This window comes from Rutidosis leptorrhynchoides, chromosome 2 (genome assembly GCF_046630445.1).
Source record: "Rutidosis leptorrhynchoides isolate AG116_Rl617_1_P2 chromosome 2, CSIRO_AGI_Rlap_v1, whole genome shotgun sequence".
NCBI classification, from domain to species: Eukaryota; Viridiplantae; Streptophyta; class Magnoliopsida; order Asterales; family Asteraceae; genus Rutidosis; species Rutidosis leptorrhynchoides.
The window spans coordinates 531,088,021-531,103,275 of record NC_092334.1 but is presented as its reverse complement, the minus strand read 5'-3'; the positions used below and the strand labels follow the sequence as shown (position 1 = coordinate 531,103,275).

General features: G+C 34.9%; 1 protein-coding gene across 1 annotated transcript; it reads left to right on the top strand.

The window, feature by feature from the left end:
• The first annotated feature begins 13,588 nt into the window (after window positions 1-13,588).
• LOC139892966 (uncharacterized) lies at window positions 13,589-14,671 on the top strand. The gene is made up of 2 exons (XM_071876097.1): window positions 13,589-14,206; window positions 14,308-14,671. The coding sequence occupies exons 1-2, from the start codon at window positions 13,612-13,614 to the stop codon at window positions 14,478-14,480; spliced, it is 768 nt and encodes a 255-aa protein (XP_071732198.1). The 5' UTR covers window positions 13,589-13,611; the 3' UTR covers window positions 14,481-14,671.
• Window positions 14,672-15,255: the final 584 nt, after the last annotated feature.

Genomic DNA, 15,255 nt, shown 5'->3' with positions numbered 1-15,255 from the left:
TGATAAAATCTTGAAAAGGTTCAAGATGGAAAACTCTAAGAGAGGTTTGGTACCTATTCAAAAGGGAACCGTTCTCAGTTCATCTCAGTGTCCTGCCACGAAAGATGAACAAGAGAGAATGAAGAAAGTCCCATACGCATCTGCTATTGGGTCTATCATGTATGCAATGATATGTACTAGACCGGATGTGTCATGCGCTCTAAGCTTGACAAGTAGATACCAGAACAACCCAGGAAACAGTCATTGGATTGCTGTTAAAAGTATATTGAAATACCTTAGAAGGACTAAGGATATGTTTCTAATATACGGATCTGGTGAGGAGGAACTCGCTGTAAAAGGTTACGTGGATGCGAGCTTCCAAACTGATCGAGAAGATTCTCGATCACAATCCGGTTATGTATTTACATTAAATGGAGGTGCGGTCTCTTGGAAGAGTTCGAAACAGGAGGTTGTTGCGTTATCCACTACAGAGTCGGAGTACATTGCCGCCTCATTGGCAGCACAGGAAGCTGCATGGATGAAGAAATTCATCGACGACTTAGGAGTGGTCCCTTCCATTCAGGACCCTCTTGAGATCTTTTGTGACAACGAGGGTGCGATTGCTCAAATCAAGGAACCTCGTGCCCATCAAAAGACTCGTCACATTGAGCGGAGATTCAACTACATAAGGGATGAAGTTGAAAAAGGAAAGATATGTATTCGCAAAGTTCATACAGATCATAATGTTGCGGATCCACTCACGAAGCTTTTACATGGGCCAAAACATGAAGGACATGTTTGTGCATTAGGGCTTCGATATTCTAGTGATTGGATATGATCTATTTTATGTATTGTACCGGAACGAAATTATTCAAACTCATTAATATAACTATGGTGTTAATTTATTTGAGTTATGTTCCTATTTTGCATATTTCATCCATGAATAAGCAATTATTCTAAATTTCCGTAGTCGATCACATTTGTGGGAACAAGTGTGAGGTTTAGACTATTATGAACTCGGATTGGTATACATTCATAGGTTGAATGTGGGGCAAGGTTGCTACCAAGGTTCATAGATATTTGTGGGATACAAATATTGGAAGACCCGCTCTCAAGATTTACTGTATGGAGCCTTCGTGGTTGATCACATGTAATCTTGAGTAAAGGCGAATATCATTGTATCCTCTGACCTGAGATACATATTGGGTTCGGATATTCACCAAGTACTGTGCCTTGATTCTTTCCTTCGCTATTCTGAAACATGGTAGTACATAAGGAAGAACTCAGCTATATTACAAAGTGTATATCTAGGACGTATGTAGTCAAGATGGAATTTGTCCCTCTTATTCGTTGAGAGTCAGATGTCTAAGGCCTGAAAAGTTAAATCTATAAGAGAGTGATCACTCTGTATCTCGTGGATTTAACATGACATCTAGGACGAAAGGAAATAATGAAAGATTCACCTAATCATATTCGAGATGGGAACTCGAAAGGGATGATGTTATTGAATGGCACAAAGTCATAACATATTAGGGGTAATGGACGGTGTGTTAGGCTGTATCCATCACTTGCATTAATTTCTTATGTTTCTCGTGCAAGTGGGAGATTGAAGGTATTTCATATGCCCGAGAGACATATTAAATTAATGTGGCTAGTATGTTATGATCCAAGTCGGGTCATACCCAATAAGAAGCTTACCGACACCTTATAAGTATTTAATCTTAACGAATCGGTCGTTAAATAAATACGCGACACTTGAATTTTAGAAAAACGGTTTTCTAAAACATTATTACTTGAGATAAAATTATTTGGATAATTTATATGATAAGCATTCAATTATTAATAAGTTTAAGTAGTTATATTGTGATACATTTATAAAACAATTGTTTTATAAATGTAAGTAATAAAAGGGCATGGCATTATATGTTACAAGTTTAATTACAAAATGCAAGTGACAAATTTTGCAACACTCCCCATGGGGGACGGTTTTGTTGAGACCAAGGAGGTCTCACACATGCTCTTTTACTACTTTTAAGATGGCACAATATTACACAAACATGCTTAACTTATATACTTATGCTTTGACTCAAGAAAGAGGAGATAACATGCATTCAAACATTACCAAAAACAAGGAAAACACTCTCATTCTTTTCTTGCTGCAGTCTGGCCGAAATTTTGGGAGTGAAGGGAGTGTTCTTGGGCTTGTTTGAAGGCTTATATTTCAAGTGTCAAAAATCCTAACCATAGTATTAGGTGTTAGGTACAAGTTTGGGGTATTACCTCTTGAGGTTTCATTGTTTTGAGACTCAATTCACCATCATCTCCTTCACTAGTTACTGCACCTTTTAAAAGTACTGCTGGCCGAATTTTACAAAGAGAAGAAAAGGGCTTAAAGCTTGGTTTTAAGGGTGATTAAGGTCTAGCAACTTCAAGGTGTATTGGTACATTAAAGGGTTGGAGTTTTGCACACTTGTAGGTTCAAGTTGGAGCTCTTATCATCATCAACTTCATCAAACTTTCTGCCCATTTATTGCAGCCCTCAAACTTGCTTTGAGGAGGTATAACACTATCCTTTCTTGTTAATTAGTAAGTATTATTTCACAACTTGATCCATGGGATTTACATTTAAAATGGTTGAATGACTAACAAGTTAAATTTGATTTTACACGCTTCCGTTTATTATGATTCTTAAAAGGTTTTAAGATATATGAACATGTTAAATCCCTACAATGGCTTGTATAAACCACCACAACAAACCGAAGAGAAAAAGCCAAATCTAGAAGAAATAATGGCAAAGCTAGTTGAATCTCAAACACAATTTATTACATCTCAAACTCAAACAAACGAAAGGTTTGATCAGTCATTAAGAACTCAACAAGCTTCTATTTTGAATCTAGAAAAACATGTTGGTACTCTTGCTAGCATGATGAGTGAGAGGGAACAAGGAAAGCTACCGAGTAATACTGAAGTAAATCCTCGAAATGAGAATGTTAATATGGTTTCAACAAATTCTGAAAAACCAGCTCCAGAAGATGGGAAGGTTTTAGATGAGAGTAACAATGAAGAATTTACAACACCACCACCACCCGAGTATGTAAAGCCAGTGGTGGAACCATATAAACCACCCATCCCGTTTCCAATAAAAGGAGTTGAGTATGAGCAAGTGATAGGTAATAAAGATTGTGATACCTCTGGAAAGTAGAAGAAGAAAAAGAATAAGGAAGTACAAGAAACAAAAACCGTAGAAGTAAACCCGGTGAATACAGTTCCACCAAAACCTCCACCTAGGGTAGGTGATCAGGGTGAATTTATTATTCCTTGCCTACTTAGTGATTGTGTCATGTATGATGCACTGGCAGATTTAGGTGCAAGTGTGAGTGTTATCCCTCTTTCCTTATATAAGAGATTATGTGTAGGTAAGTTAAGTCCAACGGATATGAGTGTTCGACTCCTTGATCAAACCATTAAGCACCCAGTTGGAATTGCTAACAACCTACCCATTCAAGTAGGTAATTTAACCTTTCTAGTCGAATTCATTGTCATTGACATAGAAGAGGACCCAAACATTCCTCTAATTTTAGGTCGACCATTCTTAGCGTCCACCGGGGCGTTATTTGATGTAAGAAATGGTAGAATGACACTTAGTAATGATGAAAAATCGATCACCTTTATGATTCGAAAGTCTAAATCTCCACCAACCAAAACTGTTGAACCAGCAAAAACGATTGGTAAGAACCATATTGTTTTACCAACTCCAACGGTAGTGCTTAGCAATAATAAAACGCCTAAGTGTGGGGAAAATGAAGTAACACCTAATGATAACTTGATAACAAGGAACCCCACTGTTGATACGAAATTAAATGACCCCGTTATTAACAGTTCAATGAAGAAACTTTTTAAACGGGTTATTGATGCTAAAAGTAAGGGGAACTTTAAGTTATGTAACCGGTTAGTATCCAATCTGTCGCCTAAAGAAAAGGCGAAGCTAGTTGAATTTTGGGATATTACGGAAGAAGCCGGGCACTGGCTTAAAGAAAAAGTCACAGATATGCAAGTTGATTATGGACCAAAAGAAATTTGACAATGAAGACACCACAACTACCTAAGTGTGGGGAGATTCAAGTGTTTTAAAAAGAGAATGCTATCTAGAGTTAGTTGTTCTATTCTCGTGTAGTTCCGAGAATGGAATCCGATTGGTCTTTTCCGCTAGCAGACACTAAAGAACTAGTTTTCTCCCTCCATTCTGAATTTTTTTTGTTTTTTAGGTTTTATATGAAATTAATATGCATTTTAATTTATGTTTTTAAAATCAAAAATTTACTTTATTTCATTAAGTTAAAAATATGATTTTTAAAATTCGTCGTGAGTTGAAGACTAGGTCGTTGAGCCGAAATTGCTTTACCCGAGGGCGGGGCGACAAATTTTGTTATCATTATTTTTAATTTTATTGATATAAAGTATGCCAAAAAAAATATTATATTTTATAATTTTTTGAACGTGGGGTTATATACCAAACTTCAAAAATATGTATATATATATATGTTTGTATTTTATTATATACAAAACAGGGTAAAATAGCGCACTTTCAAAGACTGTCATTAAGTTCAGCAAAAGGTACTAATTTTGACAACAAGACGCGAAAGATCAAATGTGAAATAACAACAATATGATTGCGAACTCGGTATTTCTAATCACTTTTCTACACTAATCACCCTCATGAATTTATAATTATAGTCTGATTTCATGCAAATGAGGGCATTGCATGATCTTAAGTGTGGGGAAGGGTTATAAATTCTCTCGGGTTTATACTTGGTTTATTTGCCAAATTTTGTGAAAATTTGAAAAATTTTCAACTAAATGAAGTCAAAATTATGTTTATACATATTTATGAACGGTGAAAACTAGGTGTTAATACCGAAATTATCGTTACCTCGGAAAGGGCATAAATTGAGAAACAACCTAAAACGCTTGAATTCATTTAAAATGGAATAAAGGAGAATAAAAAGGCAAAGAAAGAAACTAAGTGTGGGGAGAATGTACCAAGTTATTCAATTAAAAACTATCTATCACATGTTTCTGTAAAGTTATTGCAGGTGTTTTTATTTTGGACTAAATTAACTGTTTTACCCGATTTATTAAAGAAAGATGGATCTACACGATGAATCAATTCCATCATTAAAAGGAAGTAAAGTCTTCCGAAAAAGACACGCGCTTCTTGATTTAGGTCAAGAAGTTGTCGTCCAGACCAGCTGTAGGTTGACGAAAAATCTAGAAAAGTCATCTCTAAAATCAGCAGGAAATCCACGGACCTCAGCATCAAACAGGGTCGCCAAGTGGTCAGATTTATCCTAACCATGAGAAGGATTTATCTCGTACAATGGGGGGGGGCACCTTGCAAATTAGCTTGATAAGACTAATGAATCAGATCCCCAGAAAGGATAATCTCCTTAAAGATTAAAAATCAGCTTTTAAGTCTGATATTACTCAATCCTTGAGATTGACCTTAAAGATTGAGAATTCAAACTCATGGAATTCGATGATATCTAAACTCGAGCTTGAACGAGAAAATATTTTGATCAAAAATACAAACCGATTTGTTTTCTGAAACCCATTTTCAATGCGTTCATTACCATTGAACGTAAAATCCTAGGAATTCACTTGGAATTCATTAGGTCACCTGAACCAAATCGGGTGTCAACCGTAAGAACGGTGGTTGCATAGCATGGTCGGAGATAGGACCTTGTGCCAGACCGAAAAATCAAAGGATGATCTTTACTATTGCTCCTACCAAGGATAGTACTAGCATCCGACACGTTAAAAAGACCATAATCAAATGCATGTCATTAGACATTGCCTTAACAGTTTCTTGTTCATCGCTTTCCTTTACAACCGGACGGTAGTTTACCAAAAGGTAATATACGGAACAAGTAAACTGGATGTGTGCTATTCGACACCGGGATAGCAGTGGATTACACGAACCTAAAAGTTTTAAGCCAAAATATTGATCCACAAATATATTTTATAACACCGATGATGGATCAAATCAGAAAACTTGTCTAGGGTAAAATCTAGCATGAATTTTCAAAAAGATCAAATGTTTTCATAAAGATCTAATTTCCTAAAGGATCTAAATTTTTATAGTCATGTGGGACTGTAAACCGCCTTTCAAATGTGCACTTTGCTTTGGAAACCGAAAGTAAATCGGCTATTTGATTGAAAGTGTCGTTGACCTAAACCCGAGGCAACCATAAAAAGACACACCCACCTTTAACCACATCGTTACTATCATTGTTTATACCGCCGTATCAAAATCACTGATGTACAAAGTGTGAAGAATAAAGAAGTGATTCGTATGTTTTTATTTCAAGACTGTATTGCTTGAGGACAAGCAACGCTCAAGTGTGGGGATATTGATAAGGCTAAAAAGGAACATATATTTCATAGCATTATCCCCCAAGAAAGACAAGATTTTAGTTGCAATTGTTCCATTTTCAAGTAATATTCGTTTATATTAAATAAGTGCGAAGACAAAAGGCGAAAACGAAGATTCAAAGGCAAAAAGGTCCAAAAAGCTAAAAAGTACAAGATACAATTAAAAAGGTTCAAATTATTGATGAAGAACTTCTAAAAACGACAAGAGTACAAGTTATAAAACGCAAAGTACACGATATAAAATTGTACGAAAGGGCGTTCGAAAATCCGGAACCGAGGCATGAACCAACTCTCAACGCGCGACGCAACAGAGCTGAAAGTACAAGTTAACTATGCACAAGAATAAAATATAATATTTAATTAATTCATAATAAGAATAATATTAAATAATAAAAAGTTGTTAATTGAGCATAGTTCAGGGGTCGTAAGTGAAAATTCAATTTGATATTTTGCATATAAAAGGCATGTAATTCGATGAATTAGAACTACACCTTTTTCAATCTTTCTTTCTCCCTATATGTAATTTATATTTATAATTTTAATTTTAATTTTAGATAATAATAATAATGGTATGTTAGCGAATATTGTAAGGATTTAAGTCAGAACTCTGTCCGTGTAATGCTACGCGATTAATCATCACTGTAAGCTATGTTCTTCCTTTTTAATTTAATGTCTCGTAACTAAGTTATTATTATGCTTATTTGAGCCGAAGTAATCGTGATGTTGGGCTAAAATATTAAGACGGGGTTATTGAATTTTGTACCATAATTAAGGTTTGGGCAAAAGACCGACACTTGTGGAAATTGAACTATTGACTATTAATAGATGGGGGGTATTGTCTAATTGAGTGACAACTCATTGGAGTCTGTCGAACCTATCTTCAAATTAATTATCCTAATAATTAATAATGATTATGGTTGTCCTATTTAGTGACGTTCATATGGAATCTATTATAATCATTTAATTAATTATTCGGGTTGGGTAATTGATTATTCAAACTGATCAAGTGGGTAAATTAATATTCATATCTAATCAAAACAGGGGTGGATTACATACAGTGATAACTGGTGTAATTGTTGACAGAAGTGATAACTGCGTCACAGTTTAAATCCTTAATTAGTTGGAATATTTGACTTCGGGTATAAGGGTAATTTGACGAGGACACTCGCACTTTATATTTATGACCGATGGACTATTATGGACAAAAACCAGATAGGTATCAAATAAACCATGACAAAGGACAATTAACCCGAGTAACAATTAATTAAAATCAAAACGTTAAACATCATGATTACGGAAGTTTAAATAAGCATAATCCTTTTATTTCATATTCTATCGCAATTTTATTTATTGTTATTTTATTTATCGTCATTTATATATTTTACGCACTTTAATTATTGTCATTTACCTTTACGCTTAAAAATATAAAATCGACAAACCGGTCATTAAACGGTAAAAAACCCCCTTTTATAATAATATTACTACTTATATATATATATATATATATATATATATATATATATATATATATATATATATATATATATATATATATTTATATAAATATAGTTTTATAAAAATATAGTACGTAATCACTAGCTCCCTGTGGAACGAACCGGACTTACTAAAAACTACACTACTCTACGATTAGGTACACTGCCTATAGTGTTGTAGCAAGGTTTAGGTATATCCCATCCGTAAATTAATAAAACTTGTGTCATATTTTGTAGTATTTTGTATTAAAAATAATACTATTTCGTACCTTCACGCTACAACATCAAACGCCTCGTTCCTTAATAATATAAAGTGTTTTATGTATATCATGTGTTACGATAAAACTGTTCATGTTCCATTGGGAAATGGAGAGACTCTCATCATCCAAGGTGAAAAGAGTGGTTCCAATCTCAACATCATTTCTTGTATTAAAACCCGCAAATACCTTATGAAAGGTTATCCAGCTATTCTAGCCCACGTTAAGATGATTGAATCGAAAGAGAAGAGTATTGACGATGTACCAGTGGTTAAAGACTATCCCGATGTGTTTCCCGAAGATCTTTCTGGTCTTCCACCTCCTCGAAAAGTTGAATTCCAAATTGATTTAACTCCCGGTGCTGCACCTATTGCTAAAGCTCTATACTGATTAGCGCCCTCCGAGATGAAGAAATTATCTAACCAACTCCAAGAACTATTGGATAAAGGTTTCATTCGTCCAAGCTCGTCCCCATGGGGAGCTCCTATTCTGTTTCTTAAGAAGAAAGATGGTACATTAAGGATGTGCATTGATTATCGCAAACTTAACAAGCTTACTATCAAGAACCGTTATCCGTTGTTGCGTATTGATGATTTATTCGACCAACTCCAAGGGTCAAGCGTCTATTCAAAGATTGATTTGAGATCCGGTTATCACCAACTCAGAGTCAAGGAATCTGATATTCCTAAGACTGCTTTTCGCACTCGCTATGGGCACTATGAATTTTGTGTCATGCCTTTTGGTTTGACCAATGCTCCTGCTGTGTTAATGGATATTATGAACCATGTTTGCAAGCCTTATCTCTATAAATTCGTCATTGTTTTCATTGATGAAATTTTGTTCTACTCCAAGAGTGAGAAAGAACATGAGCAACATTTGCGCATGATTCTTGAACTCTTACGAAAGGAACAACTTTATGCTAAATTTTCTAAGTGCGAGTTTTGGCTCAAAACCGTACAATTCCTCGGACATGTTGTTGATAGTGACGGCATACATGTCGATCCATCTAAGATTACCGCTATTCAGAACTGGGAGATACCAAAGACTGCGAAGCATATTCGTCAATTTTTAGGACTTGCTGGTTATTATCGGAGATTCATTAAAGACTTTTCTCTTCTTGCTAAACCCCTTACAAAGCTAACTCAAAAAGGGAAGAAGTTTGAGTGGTCCGAAGAACAGGAATCTGCTTTTAAGATTCTGAAGGAAAAATTGACCACAACACCGATTCTATCTTTACCCGAAGGTACTGACGACTTTGTTGTTTACTACAATGCCTCAAAGCAAGGCTTTGGTTGTGTTTTAATGCAACGTGAAAAGGTTATTGCCTATGCATCTAGACAGTTCAAGAAACATGAAGAGAACTATACCACACATGACCTTGAGTTAGGTGCTGTGGTATTTGCATTGAAGATATGGAGACATTATCTATATGGTACTCACTTTGTGGTGTACACTGACCATAAAAGTCTTCGAGACATCTTTGATCAAAAACAACTGAATATGAGGCAAAGCCGATGGCTCGAGTTACTGAACGATTATCACTGTGAGCTAAAATATCATCCCGGCAAGGCAAATGTAGTTGCCGATGCTCTTAGTCGAAAAGATGATGTTAGACGCGTTCGTGCTCTAAATCTGAAAATCAAATCGAATCTTATATCACGAATCTATGAAGCTCAATTGGAAGCTATTAAATCGACACTTATCGAAGGTGAAGGACCTATAGGTTTTGAGAACCAACTTCAAGTGAAAGCTAATGGTACACGGTACTTTGGCAACAGAATTTGGGTTCCTCGCTTCAGAAATCTCTGCGAACTAGTCTTAGATGAAGCACATAAGACTAGGTACTCTATTCATCCCGGTTCCAGTAAGATGTATCACAATGTGAAGCAATTTTACTGGTGGCCTAATATGAAAGCCAACATTGCTACTTATGTTAGCAAGTGTCACACTTATTTGAAAGTCAAGGCCGGACATCAAAAGCGTTCTGATCTGTTGACACAACCTGGTATTCCGCAGTGGAAGTGGGAGTGCATCACTATGGACTTCGTTACTAAGTTACCTAAGACTTCGAACGGTAACGATACTATTTGGGTCGTAGTTGATCGTCTTACTAAATCTGCACATTTCATACCGATCAAGGAAACCGACAAGATGGAGAAATTATCACAGCTTTATATTAACGAAATTGTCTCACGTCATGGAGTCCCTATCTCGATTATTTCTGATCGCTACAGTCGATTCGTTTCAAGATTTTGGAAAACTTTACAATCTGCTCTTGGAACTCAACTCGACATGAGTACATCCTATCATCTACAAACTGATGGTCAGAGTGAACGAACTATCTAAACCATGGAGGATATGCTACGTGCTTGTGCAATTGATTTCGACAAAGGTTGGGATAGACATCTACCTTTGGTCGAATTTTCTTACAACAACAGTTATCACTCCAGCATTAAAGCTGCACCTTTTGAAGCTTTATATGGACGGAAATGTAGATCCCCTTTATGTTGGGACAAACTCGAGGACAGACATTTAACTGGTCCCGAAATTATTCATGAAACTACCAAAAAGATAGCTCAGATTAAGCAACGATTAGAAACTTCCCATAGCCGACAAAAGAGCTATGCCGATAAGAAACAAAAGGATATAGAATACCAAGTTGGAGATAAAGTCATGTTGAAAGTATCCCCTTGGAAAGGTGTTATCCGTTTCGATAAACGAAGCAAACTCAGTCCACGATATGTTGGACCTTTCACGATCACTCAAAGAGTCGGTCCCGTAGCGTACTGATTAGAACTACCAACTGAACTTAGCCAAGTACATGATGTGTTTCATGTCTCGAATCTTAAAAAGTGTCTTGCTGATGACACACTTGTTATTCCTTTGGATGATATCCGCATTGATGAACAAATGCACTTCGTTGAAGAACCTATAGAAATCATGGAAGGAGAGGTCAAACAAACGCGTAAAAGCAACATACCTATCAATAAAGTCCGTTGGAATTTGCGTAGAGGCCCCGAATGTACCTGGGAACGCAAAGACCAAATGATACAAAAATATCCCCATCTCTTCTCAACTGCTGATGCAAACGAGAAATCTACTAAAAACTTCGGGACGAAGTTTCTAATAACGGGGAGGTACTATAACGACCCTCATTTTTCCATTCTATATTTTTCCAATATTAAATGCCCAAACAATATAATTAAAACTTAATGATTAAACTTTAATCAACAATTGTTAAGTGTTAAGAGTTATAAAACATATTAATTAACTTTGTGCAATAATTGACAAGTTAATAAAAGATGAAAATAATAAACTGTTAGTCGACACTCACTGCTAATTAAAATTTATGCATTTATGTAATATTATAACTAATAACCTATAAGTAATAAATAAAAAGTGACATTTATATAAATAATAAAACAATTAGGAACTAAATAAAAAAATATATATATACAAGTCATGAATTAGTAAAAAGAAAATAATACTTATCATGTAGTAAATGTAAAAAAAAAAAAAAATAAAAAAAAAAAAAAATAATAATAATAATAATAATAATAATAATAATAATAATAATGAGACTAAAGAATCTTAAACAATTACATCCTTATGTTGACTAAAAAAATAAAATAATATATATATATATATATATATATATATATATATATATATATATATATATATATATATATATATATATATATATATATAACTAGTACCACCTATTGTTGACTAAAAATTATAAAATAAAAAAAATCATTAATTAGAACATCCTTATGTTGACTAACCCTCTAATACTTGCACTATATAAACACCCCTAGACTCCTAGTTTCTCATTCACAAATCACACCAAAATCCTCTCTCAAAAACAATCTCTCCCTCTCCCTCTCTTGTGGTATTCGGATCTTCAAGTTTGTTCTTCGTGTTCATCAAAATTTTCAAGCGTGTTCTTCATTATTTGGGTTATTTGATCTTCATCACCAAGTTTTCTTTTTGTTTCTTGTTAATCTTCATCATCATTAACAAGGTATGATCCAAAATCTTAAAACTTTTAAATCTTTCTTTCAATTCATGTTTATATTCATAATCATATTCGTGCATGATCTGAACATTCATATTATTTAGATCCTCAAAACCCTAAACCCTAATCATTAAAATACTACTTTAATTAACGACTTTTTTGCTCAGTTGGTCCCTCTATTATACCCCAAATCGCTGGTTTGGTCCCTCAGTTTTTAATTTGGCAATCAGAGTCCCTTTATTATTTTAATTTTGCAATTGGAGTCTTCCATCTAACGGACATCGAAATCGAACGTTAACTCCCATCACGTGAGTTACACGTGATGGGTAATATCGGAATTAATTTTAATTCTTGGTACTGAATAAACCCAAACGGGTATGGTCCCCCACTTTTATCCACCGATTTTCACACTCATCCCTCCAAATAGTGTTAACCATGAAGTAAAACCTAAAAGCAAAATTGATTATCAATGGATGATTCAATGGATGATTCATGGACTATTCGTACATCAGAAACTGATCAAAAGGCTATCGACCAATTATACGGTATGTTTTATGCACCCAAAGCTCATAATTCTGTGGAACCCTAAATATTATTAGGTAATTGTTTTGTTAACTTTAATTTTTTACACAATTTTCAGATGTATACCCTGATTTGTTCACGATTGTGTTACATCATGGTGGATATTTTAGAATGGGTAGTGAAGTTGTGTACACAGAAGGTAAAATTGATTACATTGATTGTTTTGACATTGAAAAGTTTTGTTTAGGACAACTGGATTCAGTCATGCAAGAATTAGGTTATGATCCCACCAGGTCTGTGGTATATCGTTTTCTTAAACCCAATACAAACATGGATACTGGGTTAAATCTTTTAAATGATAATGAACATAGGGACTATTTGCTTAGTTGTCTAGAAGATGGTGATGTGATTGTTGAACAAGAGTGTGGTTCATCCTGGACTTGGTTCTTAGAGTGCTTGGGTCAAGATCTTGACTTGTCTACCAATTCTAACTTTACTTTTATCAGTGACAGGCAAAAGGTAAAAATTACTTGTTTAATTCATATTTAATTTAATTACATTACATTTGTTAATGGTTAGTTAGACTCGGTTAGTTACTTTAACTTTTATTGTTTTATGCTGTTAGGGTTTAATACAAGCTGTTACAAATGTGTTTCCTTGTGCTGAGCATAGACATTGCCTTAGACATATTCATGGGAATATGAAAGGGGATTTCAGGGGTGTTGCTTATAAGAATCACTTGTGGAGATGTGCTAGTGTAACAACAGTTCATGAGTTTGAGCAGGCTATGCAACAATTGAAGGAGTTTGATAATGAAGCTTTTGTTTGGTTAGCTAAAATTCCTGCCCATCAGTGGGCAAGGAGTCATTTTATAGGAAGGGCTGTATCAGATGTGTTGCTCAGTAACATGTGTGAGTGTTTCAACAGATGGTTAGTTGATGCACGTGACAAACCCATAGTTACAGCTTTAGAATACATCCGAGAGTATTGCATGAAGAGAATTGTTAATGTAAAGAAAAACATTTCCAAGACTAATGGCCCTTTAACACCTGCAGCCACCAAATTGTTTGAGAAAATCAAATCTGAGGCTCACCAGTGTACTGTCTTATGGGGTGGAGATCAAAGGTACCAAGTGAGTGGAAAAGTTAATCAATATGTTGTGGATATGGAGACTAGATCATGTGCTTGTAGAAAGTGGGAACTAACAGGGATACCTTGTAAGCATGCAATTGCAGTGTTTTATAACATGAGTGAAAATGGTTTGGAAACTGGTGAACCAGAAACATGGGTTCATCCAGTGTATTTGTTAGATACATGGATCAAAACTTACCAATACACCATTGAGCCATTGAATGGGAGAAGCTTATGGCCAAAGGCAGAAGGCATGTTCACTCTGGTATCACCAAAGACTATTTCCACACCTGGTCGTCCAAAAAAGAAAAGAAGGTTGTCCAAAAATGAAGTTGATGTCATTGGTGATAGTGGTAAACTTAGCTCAAAAGGTATTTATTTTGTTAAACTTAGCTCAAAAATGAAGTTTATTTATTAATTACATCTAGTACCATTTCAATTAATATGGTATTTATTTTGTTAATATTTATAGGCAAGCTAAAGAAGTGTGGCACATGTGGTACTTATGGACACAATAAGAGTACTTGTACAGGTGAGAAGAAAAGAAGTGGGAATGTGGATAACAAGTGGACAAAAAAGACAGTGAAAGTTAAGCTATCTTCAAAGAAGACAATGGTAGTTGGAAAAGGGAAGAAGAAGAAGTGAATGTTGGTGGTGGTTTGTGTTTTAATCATGTGTTTTATGTCTACTTAAAACTTGTTATGTGACTTGGTACAATGTTTGTATTTTATTAAGGTGTGTTGTTGTCTTTTGGTAAGTTTAAGCACATTTGGTAACTGGTACTACGTACTTATGTTGACTTTTGGAATCTATGACATTTGGTAATGCTTGTATGTTTGTCATTTCACTTTAGTTACAATGTATTGTCTGTATGTTTGTCATTTCACTTTAGTTACAATGTATTGTCTTGTGTTTTTGGTTACACTGTATGACTTTGGTTACAATTTATTGTCTACACTTGGAGTCATTGTCTTGTGTTGTAAGGTTACTGATACAGATATAAAACAGATGCAAAATTTAACAAAACAAGCTTCATTCCATTACCATTACCATTTTACAAAGTACATCATACATACACCACAATTTCAATGACTAAAAAAATAAATACCAAACACAATCCAGCTAAATATACACATCATCTTCCAATTCGTCTCTCTTTTTTCTGCATCTTTGAGCTTTTCATCCACTTCCATTTTGGCATTCATAAGTGTAGCTAGGGCATTGATTGTATTTGGAGGATCATACCAAGCAAAGAAGTCGCACCTAGTGATCTGAGCAACAACATAAACAGGAAATGCTAACATCTTGTTAATTATTTCATAAAATTCGAAACAACATAAACAATCTTACCTTTTTTTCACATGTATAGAATCGACGTCCAGGGTTAGATTCAGTGCCAGATATTCGAATTACACAAGGT

Coding starts and splice junctions, on each gene's coding strand:
- LOC139892966 (XM_071876097.1), top strand. CDS start 13,612: ATGTGTGAGTGTTTCAACAGATGGTTAGTTGATGCACGTGACAAACCC. Junction 14,207..14,307: donor TGGTAAACTTAGCTCAAAAG/GTATTTATTTTG, acceptor TAATATTTATAG/GCAAGCTAAAGAAGTGTGGC.